At 41.9% G+C, this 17500-nt stretch overlaps 2 protein-coding genes across 4 annotated transcripts in view; one reads left to right on the top strand and one right to left on the bottom strand.

Annotated features, from left to right (window-relative positions):
- LOC116061960 (galactose-specific lectin nattectin-like) overlaps positions 1–10234 on the bottom strand; it is a 20594-nt gene extending 10360 nt beyond the window's left edge. Inside the window, exons 1-6 of one of the 3 annotated variants that reach the window (XR_004899155.1) lie at positions 10129–10232; positions 9886–9942; positions 9541–9603; positions 8671–8760; positions 8178–8312; positions 6344–6348 (exon numbers count right to left, since the gene is read on the bottom strand). Coding sequence is in view for 1 of the 3 variants with exons in the window: in XM_031316332.2 (XP_031172192.1) it covers positions 2065–2076; positions 8178–8312; positions 8671–8760; positions 9541–9603 (300 nt within the window). In the remaining 2 variants the exon portion in view is untranslated. Of the gene's footprint in view, positions 1–2049; positions 2077–6343; positions 6349–8177; positions 8313–8670; positions 8761–9540; positions 9604–9885; positions 9964–10128 lie in introns of those variants that run through there. The other 2 variants (XR_004899156.1, XM_031316332.2) reach the window with 2 other exon arrangements.
- LOC116036424 (bromodomain-containing protein DDB_G0280777-like) overlaps positions 1–17500 on the top strand; it is a 1700590-nt gene that overhangs the window by 291419 nt on the left and 1391671 nt on the right. The gene's annotated exons all lie outside the window — the stretch shown is intronic.

Genomic DNA, 17500 nt, shown 5'->3' with positions numbered 1-17500 from the left:
TCAGCTACTAAGTCATTATTGCGCTATACTGCCACCTACTGACACGGCATAGAATTTAATTTCTCTGCCAGTCATCACATTGCAGGCACAGATGTGCAACAATGGCAAATTATTTGCAGTAACACAATAAAAAAATAGTGGCACAGTGGTTGAAAATCACTAATTTAAGATCATTGTATGAAAAATGACAGAAAAATTAAAAAGTTACATATAGTCACTTTAAACCAATCACAATCATCTAAGCTCCGGAGGGAGCCACGGTGCCTCTGCTAAATAGTCTTGGGAGTTTACCCTGCAGAGATCTGAGGAGCAGTTAACCATAGTCCTCATAAATCCACCGGAGGTTAGAACGCCAACACAGAGACAGAGGAAGGGGACGGACATCCGGCAGCACCGGAACAATTACTATTTCTATTTACACACGTGTGAATGTAGGACTTCTTGTGAAGGAAGAAATGCATTTTTAACTTGTGATGTTGCTTTATTTAAAGAAAGGATGTGAATATGTGTGAGACAGACAAAGGAATAACTGATGCCTCATGGTGGGTGTTCCTTGTCTCCGAGTTACAGACGTAGAAGATGAACGATGAATGTTTGGGATGCAGCGTGTGATTGGCTGCTGGAGCTTGTTGTTGAAGTTAAATACGGGGTGCTGCAGTGACAGACTTGGGTCCCACTGGATTATGTCCCTGCTGCAACTCTCTGAGCAGATTATGAATCAGTGTGTGTGTGTGTGTGTGTGTGTGTGAGAGTAAGTGTGTGTGCGTGTGCGTGTGCGTGTGCGTGTGTGTGTGTGTGAGTCAGTGTGTGTTTGTGTGTGTGTGTGTGTGTGTGTGTGTGTGTGTGTCCATATGTCGGTGCAGATGAGCCACTCTTGGCTCTGAGTGTGTGTCTGCCTGGGGAGATGAGTTCTCTGTGTGTCAGTTTGTACAGCAGATAGAAATACACCGTCCTCTCTGAAAAACTCTCCCTGGAGACGTCTGTTCAAGCAGCAATTACCACCTATATTTAGGTTTGTAGTGGCGGCGCCCTCTGGTGGCCGTAGTAGTTCTGACGGGAGCAGGAAGTAAGGTGTCACACAGACACACACAGAGACACAGACACACACACACATACACAGACACACACACACACACACACACACACACAGACTCACACACACATTCTCCGGTTTAGACTGTAGGAATAATAAAGGTGAGTCATTGGAAGCAGGATAAGAACTGCTGTGAATAAATCCTTCCTCCTCCAACTGTCACCGTGACGTTAAAGAAAATAAAATAAAAAAACTGACTCAGCAGGATTCATCCTCTGGGGACATGAAGTTATTATTTATATATTCAGATATCTGAGTGTAAAGACGGAGCAGCAGCAGGAAGATTTCATGGCTGCTGCTCTGCAGGACTGTGACAGCAGATCTTCTTTATTTGTATTTAGTATTTTTAGGAGGAGAGGAGGACGTGTGACGGAGGAGACAGCCCAGGTCGGAGGCAGGAAATGAAACGAGAAGAAGAGCAGCGAGGGGCTAGAACGGGATTATTTATTCAGGAAATCTTCTCTTTACAGGCTCGCCTTGTTGTTCTACTGGACGGAGGAAAGATATACACAAGTTAAATTTTAGTTATGGATAATCCCGAACATGTAGCAAAACCAAACAGGTTACCTAAATAAAACGGGATGTTAGCTCTACGTGTTGAGACATGTTGACACATATATATATATATATATATATATATATATATATATATATATATATATATATATATATAGTCTGCCGTTGCCTGAGGAAGGATTAAATAATCTGAAAATGTTGCACATTGGTAAACTAAATGTTTCTGGCTGATTATTTCACTTCTTGTCTCATCTGTAGGTTCTTTCTGGTCATTTTTCTGTCTGTGTGTCTGTGTGTGTGTGTGTGTGTCTGTGTGTGGGTGTGTGTGTGTGTGTGTGTGTGTGTGTGTGTGTGTGTGTGTGTGTGTGTGTGTGTGTGTGTGTGTGTGTGTGTGTGTGGGTGTGTGTGTGTGTGTGTGTGTGTGTGTGTATTTACCGTGATTTCCCAGACTTTGGTTAACATGCTTCCTGTAAAACAGAAAGAAAGGGAAACAACCTTCTATGTTAAATCTCCGTGGTCACGTACGTAGGTACGTAGAGATACCGACCCTACGGCATAGGTACGTAGAGATACCGACCCTACGGCGTAGGTACGAGGAGATACCGACCCTACGGCGTAGGTACGTAGAGATACCGACCCTACGGCGTAGGTACGAGGAGATACCGACCCTACGGCGTAGGTACGTAGAGATACCGACCCTACGGCGTAGGTACGAGGAGATACCGACCCTACGGCATAGGTACGTAGAGATACCGACCCTACGGCATAGGTACGTGGAGATACCGACCCTACGGCATAGGTACGAGGAGATACCGACCCTACGGCATAGGTACGTAGAGATACCGACCCTACGGCATAGGTACGTAGAGATACCGACCCTACGGCATAGGTACGTAGAGATACCGACCCTACGGCGTAGGTACGAGGAGATACCGACCCTACGGCATAGGTACGTAGAGATACCGACCCTACGGCATAGGTACGTGGAGATACCGACCCTACGGCATAGGTACGAGGAGATACCGACCCTACGGCATAGGTACGTAGAGATACCGACCCTACGGCATAGGTACGTAGAGATACCGACCCTACGGCATAGGTACGTAGAGATACCGACCCTACGGCGTAGGTACGAGGAGATACCGACCCTACGGCATAGGTACGTAGAGATACCGACCCTACGGCATAGGTACGTGGAGATACCGACCCTACGGCATAGGTACGTAGAGATACCGACCCTACGCCGTAGCCTGACGTCACCTCTCTAAAGATGTAACTACACGTCTCTCGGCCGTGGCTTGGTAGCGCTGCATCCCCCCCCCCTCCCTCCGACTCATTTCCTAGTTCTCCTTCTCCATAAACAACATGAAATCAAGGAGAGGGTTAACTTCTCCTGATACACACAGACACACACACAAACACAGATACGCACGCACGCACGCACACACACACACACACACACACAGACAGACACACACACAAACAGACAAATAGACAGACACACACACACACAGACAGACACACACACACACACACACACACACAGACACACACACACACACACACACACAGACACACACACACACACACACAGACAGACACACACACACACACACACACACACACACACACACACACACACACACACACACACACACACAGTGTATGTTGGTAAGACGATCAGCTAAAATGTGAAACCAGTGTAGGAATCAGAGTAATTAGTCCTTATTTCATAGATGACATCAGTTCTTTCTTCTGTATACATGTATACTGATGTTAAATGAGTCGTGGGCCCGTCCGTCCCTTGCCTTTTCATTACCACGAGTTTACAGACACGCCTCTGCTGATTGGCTATCTACACTGGCCGAGACGGTTCAACACAAACACAAAAGCAACAACACAAACACAAACGCTACAACACAAACTTTACAGTTTTTTTGGATTGCTTACACACTAAAATTAAAAGTAGTACACTATTAGCAAAACCTTACACTCAAGAAGCAAAACATCAGCCCATATTTGCACAACTATAAGCACATTGTCAACCTCACACTTGTTGCAAAACTCTCCACACAGTGATTTGCAAAACACTAAACACACTTAACATACATTACACACAAAAATCTATCATGAAGTCACTTCCTTGCAATACCAAAGCACTGACTGTCAAATTACCGCACCGTCCAACCAATTGGTTCAACACAGTCACCAGGTGTGCAAACACTTGTTTGCTTAATTGTAGACACACCAATCAGGTGTATGAGCACTATAAAAAGCAGCAGGTGAGTTCATCGGTCTTCAAGCACAATGGAAAGAGTCAGAGAAAGAGTAAGACGAAGAGGAGAACGAGGAGAACGAGGAGGAGGAGGAAGGGGAGGAAGAGGAATCAACAGAGGAAGAGGAAGAGATGGAGGCCATGCTGGAGGTAGAGGTAGAGGTAGAGGTAGAGGTAGAGGAAGAGGAAGACAAGAAGGTGCTCAAAGAAGACCGAATCTGACAAATGAGATCCGCGCAACACTGGTTGACCACGTTGTCAACCACGGCCTGACGCTGAGGGAGGCTGGACTGCGAGTACAGCCAAATCTAAGCCGATACACAGTGGGAAGTGTGATAAGAACATTTCGACTGGAAAATAGGTATTGTAAAAATATCATCATATCAAAAACATCTGCACGGTTTCAGTAACTGCTTACAGTACTGTATTCTATGCACTATCAGCACATCTGTTACCTTTTCCTGTGAAATTACTGTACTATTGTATAGTGTTTGTTTTTTCTACATAGGATTGAGGGTCAGGAACGACAAGGGGGAAGGCCTCCTATGTTCACAGAACAGCAAGAGAGGGAGATAGTAAACATGGTTTTGGCCAACAATGCTATAACACTCAATCAGCTCCAAACTAACATTGTCAATAACCACGCCAGTTTCAACGATATCCATCAGGTCTCAACATCAACACTGGCACGCATCCTAAAAGAAAAACATATTCAAATGAAGCAAATTTATCGAGTGCCTTTCGAGCGCAATTCCGAAAGGGTGAAGCGACTGCGGCATGATTATGCAGAGGTATGTATTCACTTTAGCAGTGTGATCTTGCATACTGTCTCATAATCTTTTACTGTACTGTAATATGTATACTACATCTACACTGAACTACACAGTTTTGCCTGACACTGTTCTTCAGAGAGTTTTACGAATGGATGGAGAGGAGATCCAGCATGAGTTCATTACGTAGATGAGGCTGAGTTCAACCTGACGAGAACACGAAGGAGGGGAAGAAACATCATTGGCCACAGGGCTATAGTCAATGTCCCAGGGCAACGTGGGGGTAATATAACACTCTGTGCAGCCATTACACAGACTGGAGTCCTCCACTGCCATGCCCATATGGGCCCTTACAACACAGCACTCATACTTACATTCTTGGACCAATTGCACAACATAACAGCAGCAAATCAAATCAATCATATGCAATACATTGTTGTCTGGGACAATGTGTCTTTCCAGCGCTCTGCTCTGGTTCAGAACTGGTTTCAGCAACATCCACATTTCACCGTCCTATATCTTCCACCATACTCTCCATTCCTCAACCCTATAGAAGAGTTTTTCTGGGCATGGCGGTGGAAGGTATATGATCTCCGTCTCCAGGCTGAGGTACCCCTCATCCAAGCCATGGAGGAGGCCTTGAAAAAATGCAAGGATGGATTCGTCATTCAAGACGTTTCTTTCCAAGGTGTCTTGCTAATGACAACATTGCCTGCGATGTTGATGAAATTCTCTGGCCAGATCCAGCTAGGTGAAGAGACAATGTCTAGTTCTTTACAGTAAACTTACAGTACAATACGTAAAGTGACATTTTGTTACAGTATTATGAATCTCCATGTCAACATTTTGGGCGTGTTGAGAAATAAATGAGTTTCTTCAGTCTGCAACATTGGTCTTGTGTAGTGTTTGGTGAATTTACATTATATTTGTACTTTGTTGATGGTAGCCTACTCTAATCATAGGGAAGTAGAAGTGCTAAAAGTGTTTTAGGTTTATCACAGCAGAGTGTAACTCGTGCAAACAGAGTATAGTAATGTGAAACGTGTGTTTCATACATACACTTCTGTTTAAAAACAGAAGTGTATAGTTTTTACAAGAGTGTTTAATTATGCAAATGATCTGTAGTCTTTTGCTAATTGGGTGTGTGGTTGTGCTAATTGGGTGTAGTGTTTTGAAAACACGGGCCCTGTTTTGAAAATCGTGCTTAAGCAATCCAAAAAAACTGTATTATTCTCAAATGGGTCAATTCTTTCTACAGCCAGCAGAGGACAGAAGACAGCATTCCCAACCTGGTCTCACAGAATTCCGTGAAATGAACACGGCTCCTTAACTCAAAATCTGAGGCAGTTTCACGGAATCGCAAAACATTCCGTGATGAGCGCACGGAAGAATTCCGTTAAATAAACACGGCCCCTTAAGTTAAGGAAAAGGTTGTGGGTGGGCTTACGGTTCTGTGACACACGACAACAACGGGACGGAAAAGAAGAAAGCGACTTTAGGAAACGTGACATACAGGACACGATCCCCGGTCTCCTGGGTGAAAGTCCTGTGTTTGACCCGTCTTCCCCCCCAACCAACCTCCTTACGTGGAATTGTTATGCTTTGACCTGCTTAAAGAAACTGGGATCCACTCGGTTTTCATCATCACGTCTCAACAGAGCAGAAGACACCTCTGGCAAATGTGTTAACCCTTTCTCAACCCCCCCCCCCCCCCCCCCCCCACCCACACACACACACACACACACACCCTTTAGCAGAACAGTTAACACGGATGTCATTCAAGCAGTCCAAACTCCATTGTTGTAGCTATGGTAACCAAACAGAAACCATCTGTTCCTAACTATTAGAAACTACCTCCATCAGTATGAAATCACTGAAGCACCTGTTTGATGCTCCTTCACACTAATCTTCAACTAGCAGTCAGTCTGTAGACCTTAAAGGTGCAGCGTCTGTGTTGTTCTTTAGCAGTCAGTCTGCAGACCTTAAAGGTGCAGCGTCTGTGTTGTTCTTTACTAGTCAGTCTACAGACCTTAAAGGTGCAGCGTCTGTGTTGTTCTTTACTAGTCAGTCTACAGACCTTAAAGGTGCAGCGTCTGTGTTGTTCTTTAGCAGTCAGTCTGTAGACCTTAAAGGTGCAGCGTCTGTGTTGTTCTTTAACAGTCAGTCTGCAGACCTTAAAGGTGCAGCGTCTGTGTTGTTCTTTAACAGTCAGTCTGCAGACCTTAAAGGTGCAGCGTCTGTGTTGTTCTTTAACAGTCAGTCTGCAGACCTTAAAGGTGCAGTGTCTGTGTTGTTCTTTAACAGTCAGTCTGCAGACCTTAAAGGTGCAGCGTCTGTGTTGTTCTTTAACAGTCAGTCTACAGACCTTAAAGGTGCAGCGTCTGTGTTGTTCTTTAGCAGTCAGTCTGTAGACCTTAAAGGTGCAGTGTCTGTGTTGTTCTTTAACAGTCAGTCTGCAGACCTTAAAGGTGCAGCGTCTGTGTTGTTCTTTAACAGTCAGTCTGCAGACCTTAAAGGTGCAGCGTCTGTGTTGTTCTTTACTAGTCAGTCTACAGACCTTAAAGGTGCAGCGTCTGTGTTGTTCTTTAACAGTCAGTCTGCAGACCTTAAAGGTGCAGCGTCTGTGTTGTTCTTTAGCAGTCAGTCTGTAGACCTTAAGGGTGCAGCGTCTGTGTTGTTCTTTAACAGTCAGTCTGCAGACCTTAAAGGTGCAGCGTCTGTGTTGTTCTCTGCCAACATGGATGGAAGAGGTCTAAGACAGAAGAGACTGAGTATCAATAGTGGCTATTTCTTATACTCTACAGTAATAGATGTTTATACTTTACTGTAATAGATTTTATTTTTATTTTCTTAATTTCTTATACTCTAATAGATTTTATTTTGGTTTACATGTATTTTGTGTAATATTTACAGTATTTCAGTTTTCAGCCACAGTTTCAAAATAAGAATCAATGGAATCAATAAAATTTGCATTAAAGCATTTCTGATTCTGGATCCAATTCTTTGCAAGAAGGCAAATATGTCAACATCACTGGCATGAAAGCTACGTACAGTAATAGGCTACAATGACAAGCAGTGGTGCACTGATTCCCACTGAGTGCTGTATTTAGTATTTTGGTGTCCACTACTACAACACTTTGTATGATGCCGGTCACATGACAGTTAAGGTAAGCAGTCTTTACAGATAAATTTAGCTGAGAAACGGTGACTATGAGCCGGGTAGAGAGCACCGCAAGGTAGCGGTCCTTTCAGCGTTGCAGTTGAGTTTAGCTGAGAGAAAGTGAGCGTCATACAGCTACGACAGTTAAGTTTAGACACCAAAACAAGTAGTTAAGATTAGAAAAATCCACTCAGGATCTTCACACTCTTATACAGCAGCAGTCAATGTGATGCCAACAGTAATAAATATGGAATACATACAGATTACAGAGCTTTAATTTTCAGAGATATATGTAGGAGTAGTTCATGAGAACAGGCTGAAAGACGAGCGACATCACTTCCTGTGTGATGATAAAAGTCTTACCTGCACTGCGTCAAAGCCTCCGATCCAGGCAGGTTTGTCTGTACCGGTCACTTGGTGAATGTAGTTTCTGATGAATGTATATTCCTCAGCTGAGTGGATGGAAGCCAGTGTCCCACCAGTGGTCTGGCAGAAGGTCTAATGGAGACAATATAATCAGTTTAAAACGTTTAGAAATAAACAAAAACATAATCACATTATTAACAGATCTCAGGGCAGTTATACAGTCACAGGGCACATTTTAATACTTATGTGGTAGAAGTATTCAGATCCTTTACTTCAATAAAAGTACTAATACCACACTGTAAAAATACTCTGTTACAGTAAATCTTCTGCATTGGAAATGTTACATAAATTAAAGTATGTATCATCGGTATCAACGGGTGTTCAGGTCTCCGGAGTGTTTGATCTTTTTTCTAGTAGTTTTACTGCAGTGTAGTATTAGAGTACACTGGTATTTAGCATGCATGTCTTTTGGTAGATACGACTGCTGTACCTCTCCATCGATCCAACTCTTTGCATCGAGGTTGAAGCTGAAACAGCCAGAGCCAAACTGAGTCCAACCAGTAGGGCAGGAAGCTTGACCCTGTATGAACAAACAAGCCAAAAACAATCAGACTGGTCTATATCGACGACGTTCATTTACGGCAGTGGTTCTCAACCTGTGGTTGGGCGAGCGCCCCCCGATCCTTTGTCCAGTCCCTTACCGCCCCCCATCAAATAAGATGTAGGCCAATTGCCCTAAATATTAATGAGTATTGACAGGAAGTCCAGTGGGACGTTGTGTGTTATCAAAGTTGCACACAATGCGCTAAAATGGCTAATAGGCCCTATTATTATTTTGATGACTATTGTTGTTATTAGGTCTATTATTGCGGTTAATATTGCTATCAAAAACATATGATTTTATGAAAAATGTTCCATGGATATGTTCATAGACTTATAATAATACAAAATAAATGATGTTACTGTTTAATGACGACTTTAAACTTCACAACAAAACCCGATTTATAACGCTGCAGTACGGAGTTTATATAAGATGATAGTCTGACGACCCATTCCCGTGAAGGCAGCACCTTGACTTTAATGTGCTGCAAACAGCACAACCTGGAAGTAAACAAAAACATAAGTAATTAGCATCATCATATGAGCATTTGTATCTATATGTGCAATAACATCTGCTGAACAGGGCCAACATTTACTCAAAAGTGAAGATTGTTACCTGTTTATTAGAAACTGTTTATAATAACAGAAAATGTATTTTTACTGTAGCTACACACCAAATTTCCTTTTTTAATTACAGGACAAAGTCCAGGGATGAACTTTTTCTATAATATACAGATTTATTTCTTAAGAGTGTACTTACATATGCAGTCAACAGTCCGCTGGACAAACAGAGCAACAAAGCAAACGGAAAGACTGATGCCATCTGTGGAAAGACGTTAAACAAAGTCAACATACTGTATACAAGGAAATAATGTCAGACAATGAATGACTGCAATTGATCATTAATGAGCCATTTATCAAATTATAAGTATTATATCACCATATATGGTGATATAACTATTTGATAGATTATCTAATATTTAAAATGTAAATGATTAATGACTGTTTTCTCAAAATAGAAAATGTCCTCTAGATAAAGACAGGATTTGTTATCATTAAAAGCAAAATTAGATGAAATTGTGACGATAAATTGAAATATGATTACCTTTGCTGAGGTGGTGATTGGCTGACACAGAGGAGAAGAACAAGCTGATGACTGTCACTGAAAGAAAATGTCACAGATCTGAATACTATTAAACACTCAATAATAACAAATAAGGTTAAACTTCACCTGGATTTACTAATGCATCCACAATCCGTATTTAAATTTTCTGCAATCTAGCATAAACCAAATATATCAAACTTTCAGGCAAAACACAGTACAGGTTGAAATATCCCTTATACTCACATCAATACTCTTTGTTCTGCCTGGATTGGTTTGGAGGGAAAAGTGAGTCACAGGCCCTTATATACCTTGGAAAGGGGAGTGGTCTTAGTTATGATTGACAGTCCATTGTCCAACATAACATCCCCCCCCCGTCTCGGCCCAGTAGATCAGGGTTAGGGTTCACTGTGTCAAGGCCATGATACTTCACTCACTCCTTATAAACTTTTAATGTCGATGATTGTCATCATGAATCGTGTATTTTTTTTAGAGTCATTGATTACTTGTGATATGGTTTTGGTATATATGTTAATTTCCCCAGCTATGTTTACTGGGCTACATTAAGAGTTCATTTTAAAATAATTTTAAAATAATTGCAAAATTTCCCGACAGCATGTGAACGCAGCACTGGGGAAGCTTACTTTGCAGTTAGCTAACGTTAGCTAGTAATTAGCGTCCCTCCGCTTTACTCCCAGCTTGTAGGAGCCTACTTCGCCAGGAGGAGAGCGTAAAGCAGCAAACAGCAGCTGCAGTAATTCGTACCCAGCCAGACCATGCTGCTGTCTGGCGGAGGGACCGCAACGTACGCTAATATTACGAGCTAGCTTCCGGCGAAGCAGGAGAGTGGGCAAGCTGCTCCGGTCTGGCTGGGTTTAAGTTGCTTTTTGTGTTTGTGGCGGTCGTTTATAGTAATTTGCAATCAAATTGCACTTAACGTCAGCATCACATTACAAATGACTGACTTGTGACTTTGATTGGCACAAACAATATCACTGGCCCGAACAGACCAGCGACTGGCCAATCAACTTGCACGACATATTGTTTTACTGGCCCCTGTCCATCGGGCCATTGCTTATGTCGTACCCTGCGGTCCAGAACCCGATTTGTCAAATCAAAAAATCTTCAGGGTGACCACATGGTCCAATAATAGATCTTTATTCAATCAAAAGACCCTGAGCAAATTTTTTGCAGAAAAATGACTTACTTTCCTTCAGCAGTCGTTCCTTTTACACATAAAGAAAACAGGCACAAACATTTCGTCATACCTGAAACGACAACTCCATATGAGGTCACTTAATCTCCTCATGCTCGTCCAATCATTTATCTAACCCAGTTGGAGTGACTCCCAGAAATTGTTCAGATTCAGAACTTTGTTTGCTGGCACCACCTTATTTATCTAAGCTTATTACACCGTTTACACCGGCAGTCTGGCCCACACACTCCGCTCCCTTGATGCTGGTCTCCCGGTCATTCCCCTAGTAAACAAAAAATCTGTTTGTTAAAGAGTATTGACCTACCATGCCCCTAACCTTTGTAACGGCCTTCCACTGCGTGTTAAAAAAGCTAATATCAACTGATAGTAATCACACACACACACACACACACACACACACACACTCACAAACACACAGTGGGATTGAAACCCACCTCTACTCATTACACTATAGCCAACCATAACACACCATTCTTTCCCAAAGAAATCTTTCCACGTATTCTCTTATGTTGCTTGTTCTGTATTTGTTCATTATTACTGCTGGAATGCTGTTTAAGTGTTTTCTTGCTGTCTGATATTTCTGGACAAAAAAAGAGTATAAAAAGGATCCATTCTGATGTTCATGTTAGTCACCCTTGAGAAGACATTTTGTATGCTCAACGGTTGTCTCACTGTCATGTGAGTTTGTTCACTGTTTGAATAAAGCTGCATTTGATCTGAAATCACCGGACTCGTCATCTGTTGAAGTCGCAAACATCATTTCCAGTTATCACACGATAACAATTTCTCGTAAAGCACGTAATGGGAAGCATCTATACGGAGGGTGGGTTTAGGAAAAGAACAACGGGGAAAGGAAACGTCACACGCCGGGACACGACCCGACGTCTCTGGGGGACGCGGGACAACAATGCAACGGTTGGGTTTAGGAAAGAACAACGGGGAAGGTTGGGTTTAGGAAAAGAAGAACGGGGAAGGTTGGGTTTAGGAAAAGAACAACGGGGAAGGTTGGGTTTAGGAAAAGAACAACGGGGAAGGTTGGGTTTAGGAAAAGAAGAATGGGGAAGGTTGGGTTTAGGAAAAGAAGAACGGGGAAGGTTGGGTTTAGGAAAAGAACAACGGGGAAGGTTGGGTTTAGGAAAGAACAACGGGGAAGGTTGGGTTTAGGAAAAGAACAACGGGGAAGGTTGGGTTTAGGAAAGAACAACGGGGAAGGTTGGGTTTAGGAAAAGAACAACGGGGAAGGTTGGGTTTAGGAAAAGAACAAAGGGGAAAGGAAACGTGACATGCAGGACATGAACCCTGGTCTCCTGGGTGAAAGTCCTGTGTTGTTTGATCCATCCTCCACGCCAACCAACCTCCCTGCGCGGATTTTCGGCATTTCATACAACTCGCTACCGTAGACGTGCTGTGATCACGAAAGATGCTTCCCATTGAAATACATTAGTTTAAAAAACGTGCTGACCACCACGAAAAAAAAAACCGTACAGAATATTGTTTTTTCATCCAGAAAAGATGACTAAATAGCCGTTCAATCGTGGATTAACCTCTCTGGAATTACTCGTGGAAAGTAATATATATTTCAAAATTTGTTTATTCTTTCTTCAGATATTCACAGACTCTACTAGCAAAATACTGATGTTTTCATTTGCAGATTAGTGGTCCATCCAAACATTCATTAGTTATCAGATAGAGAGCTCCACACACAGCTGTATGTCACTAAAAACATTACACACACACACACACACACACACACACACACACACATACACACAGACACACACACACGTGTTATCAGATAGAGAGCTGCTGCTGCCAGCCTTCAGCTCACAGTTCCAACACATTTTAATTTCATCTTAAACCTAATGTTGGTTGTATTTATTGTATTTCTGTTTGTTACATTATATTAATAACATAGCAAACTTTTTGTCATAACTAATTCATGAATTACTCAGCATCATTTCTATTTGAGAAAAGAACGTCATCCGATGTTTAATGTGAATAAAACAGCCTTGAACCACCTACTTACTACATAATGTCACTACCTGATGTGACTGTGAGTCGAGTGCAGATCCTAACTACAGCAGGCAGTGGACCAAACCACTGTGAGGCAAAGGAGGGGGGAACTGAAAATGTTCCTAAACTTAAAAAGCATTTTTTGTGACTGACCCCCCTGGGATTTACGCCCTTGGGCTATCTCTAATTCACTTTTCAAGTCAAGAAATCAATTTAAGGGATTTTTTTGGTTTGGTCTTAAAATATCTACTTTTTATGGATCAAATTATCTTCAATATACACACACAGACACACACGCACGCACACCCACACACACACACACACACACACACACACACACACACACACACGCACGCACACCCACACACACACACACACACACACACACACACACACACACACACACGCACACACACACACGCACGCACACCCACACACACACACACACACACACACACACACACACACACACACACACACACACACAAACACACACACACACAGTCATATCCAATTGTGTACAGAGTTATTTCAACTATGCCCGTTGATCACCCCTCTTGTGCAGTAGAGAATACAGAGCAGACTCCCCAGACTGTTGTTGTTGTAATGTTCAATCTTAAAAGATTGAGCTTGGTCTGCTGATAGCCAGACTAGTTCCACACCACACATTTTAATGATAATTTATCATGTAATACAACCCCTCTACAACATGACTTCAGACATATAGAAATGTTTTAGGCTTAAAATGCAACACTGATCTAAACTTCTTCTAACACTTCAAACAAATAAAACATTTAAAAGTGTGCAGCGGTTGGTCTAAATGTGGCTGTGGATGGAAGTATTAAGATACTGTACTGCAGTTAAAGTACTAATACCACACTATAAATATACTTTGTTACAAGTGAATATTCCTGCATAAAAAAATGTTACTTAAATAAAAGTGGAAGTATCATCATGAAAATCTACTTAAAGTATTAAAAGTAAAGAAGAATCCTCCCATTGTAGTGTGTGAAGGATCAACCAGCTGTGTGTGTAATGATCTGATCATCTCAGGTGATCTTGTAGCCGTTATATTGTCGGCTAGTTTACTTTAGAATCAAACATCAGATTTATAAACTACATGTGTTCTGTGTGCAGGAATCTTAATGTGTAAAGTAACTAGTAACTAAAGCTGTAACAGATGAATGTAGTGGAGTAACTAAAGTAACTAGTAACTAAAGCTGTAACAGATGAATGTAGTGGAGTAACTAAAGTAACTAGTAACTAAAGCTGTAACAGATGAATGTAGTGGAGTAACTAAAGGAACTGGTAACTAAAGCTGTAACAGATGAATGTAGTGGAGTAAAAAGTCCAATATTTCTCTCTGAAATGTAGCGGAGTAGAAGTAGAAAGTGGCATGAAAAGAAAAGACTCAAGTACAGTACAAGTACCTCAACATTTGGACTTTTGGAGTAAGAGTAAAAACAAAGATGAACATGGTAACTTTAAACATGAACGTTTGACTACTATGTACAGATAGAAGGTGTATATAATAAAGTGTATACATGCATAGACACATACGTACATAATGTAAACAGATCTATGAAGCTTATAAACAGTAAGGCAATTAGTGCAAATGATCCAGTAGATGGCGCCAATGTTCAATCAATGTTAGAGTTACAATGCATTCTTCCAACAGTGCAGGTCACATAAGCTGATGATGTACTACAATTTAATTCATCATATTCTTTTTATACTGTCAGTAGTTTTAGAGCAACTTTAATAATGGATAAAGGGCCTGGAACATGTATATGTTGAATGAATTAAAAGACATTTTATAGGCTATAACATAGGCCTACTGTATATTGAATGACTTGAATTCACTCAAAATGTTTGTGGGGGGTGGGGGGGCACATCTGGCGATGACGCCAAGGTGTATTTAATAACTACGATGTACACTGGCGACGGTGTCTATCCACACATTAGAGTCACACGACTCCTTCAGTAGGTTATTCGTGGCACAATCCACCCGCCATATCAGATATCCATGGTAAGGAGCAGGTTGCTTGTGCATTGCCCCCTGCTGTTCTGTTATTCTTGGCAAGGCCACCTGCCCTAGTAAAGGATTATGGGTGGCCTGCTTGCTAAAGTCCAGTTCAGACCAAAGATTCTGGACAAGACGAGTTGAAACGTGCAGATACTTGCAATGCTCCGGACTGCAGCGTTCTGAAAGCTGACAGTTTACACCAACGACTCAAATTGAGAATCTGATACCTACATCCTGTTGTCTGTTTTTCTCAGTTTTAAATCCTCACCTTGGATCAACAGAGTGACGTCCATCTTTGAAGGCCATAGGTAAACCCTTAGACCGGTCACTCTTCATGGACACACAGCTGGGTCCAGGTCCAGGTCCAGGTCCAGGTCCAGGTCCAGGTTCAGGTCCAGCAGAGTCAGGTGTGAGCTGCTGCTCTGGGCTTCAACACAACACAGACAGAGGTTGAGTGTGAGTAATGGTGGTGATAGTGGGAAATAATTTCCTATGCATATTCGTTCATCTTATATGATGATAGTTGTTATTATTAAGGTTTATTTAGATAGGGACAGATACAACAAACATAGATAAGCTTAAACTAAGCTAATTCACGACACTTGTCCGTAGTAGGGCTTTTGGTTAAAAAATAAAAATACAGATTAACATTATTAAAAATAAGAGAGAGATGAAATAAAATGGAATGAAATGAAAAAGGAAAGAAAGTATACAAAGAGAGCACAGTGTAAAAACTAAATATGAGAGCAATATTGTTCCTGAATTAGCCACAATTTGGTGGCTAATGTTGGGATACCTTTTAAGTGGTCTGGCAGAGAGTTCCATCGTTTTTCCCCTTTTACTGAAAAGGCAGTTTGGGAAAATTATGTTCCACGGAAAGGGACACTACAACTGCCTTTTAGCTCGGGTGGTGGATCTGGTACCGCTTTGCTGTCTTGTTATTGTTTTGCAATGAGGTGGAGGGGCAGCGTTATTTAGGCATTTGAAGACTTAGTTGTACTTCTAGATATCATGGTGATGTCCTGTATGTGCAGGTAACTTTAGGCTGTAGTGAGAAAGGATGACAGCTGGACACTGTTGGAATGTAACAAAGTACACATACTTAGCTACAGTACTTAAGTACAATTTTCACGTATCTGTACTTCGTTATTTATATTCCCTTTCTGGGAGAATAGGAACATTGTGAAGACTCCAGGACTAATGACGTCTTTCAATTTGATCATCACTACAAGTTTGTGTATTTCAGGTGGTGGAGTGATGTGAGTGCTGGACAGTTAGAGATGGTGGTCTCACCTCTGAGCTTTGACTGGGGGTCCTGTTCCCCACACAGAATGGTTCCTCTGTCCTCACACTGATCCATGCTGCTAAGCTCAGCCTCTTATCTGCAGAGGAAACAACATCATTTCTCATTGGCTCTTCTTGTCTCTTTCACATCACTGCGAGTTGAATGCATCACCAGCTGCTGTAGTTCTACTCTGGACGTTTATCACGTCTGGAGCCTCAAAAACACAGAGAACATCACTTTAAAACGACAAAGAGACATACATGTTTAACCAACAAAAATAAACTACAAAGTAAAAGATTTCACAACAATGACTTGTAATCATTATCTGAGTTATTTAGCTTTGTCTCTGTTGAAATCTGGCTGTCGTATGAAGAGGCATTTAGCTGGAGGGTTGGGGAAAACATTAGAGATCACTTTGTCAAAGCAAAAAAACTCATGGAAAAAGTGTTGGTAACATGGAGAGGCAGACAGTCGTTTCCACTTGGAGATAAAGGACAGTCACGTTAATGATTAGAGACACAGTAAGACAGGACGGCCAGTTACTTCATGCCCTCTGGTCCTGTGAAAAGGTCCAGGAACTTTGGACCATGATACATGATAACCTATGTCAGAAAGCTACTGAGGATGGTTGCTGACCAAATTGCCACATCTTCAATTTAAAGCCCATGTTGCAGGTTAACCACCACTGTTGATTAATGGGTACATAAAGTACTCAACATATGTATATCATTGTTAAAAATGTCACCAAATAGTGTAAAAGGCCAGTTTTTACAGTTTTAGTCATTTAGTGGGTTTTTTAACGCAATTCGGTGATGACGTCACGTTGGGGAGACGTGCCTCAGTCTAGTACTAGAACTATGGTGACTGTGTATCAGCCTAGTACTAGAACTATGGTGACTGTGTATCAGCCTAGTACTAGAACTATGGTGACTGTGTATCAGCCTAGTACTAGAACTATGGTGACTGTGTATCAGCCTAGTACTAGAACTATGGTGACTGTGTATCAGTCTAGTACTAGAACTATGGTGACTGACTGGGATGAGGAAGAGGTGGAAGAGGTGTTTTTACTGTCAGTGAA

This window comes from Sander lucioperca, chromosome 13 (assembly GCF_008315115.2).
Source record: "Sander lucioperca isolate FBNREF2018 chromosome 13, SLUC_FBN_1.2, whole genome shotgun sequence".
Lineage (NCBI taxonomy): Eukaryota > Metazoa > Chordata > Actinopteri > Perciformes > Percidae > Sander > Sander lucioperca.
This window is presented reverse-complemented; position numbering and strand designations above follow the sequence as displayed.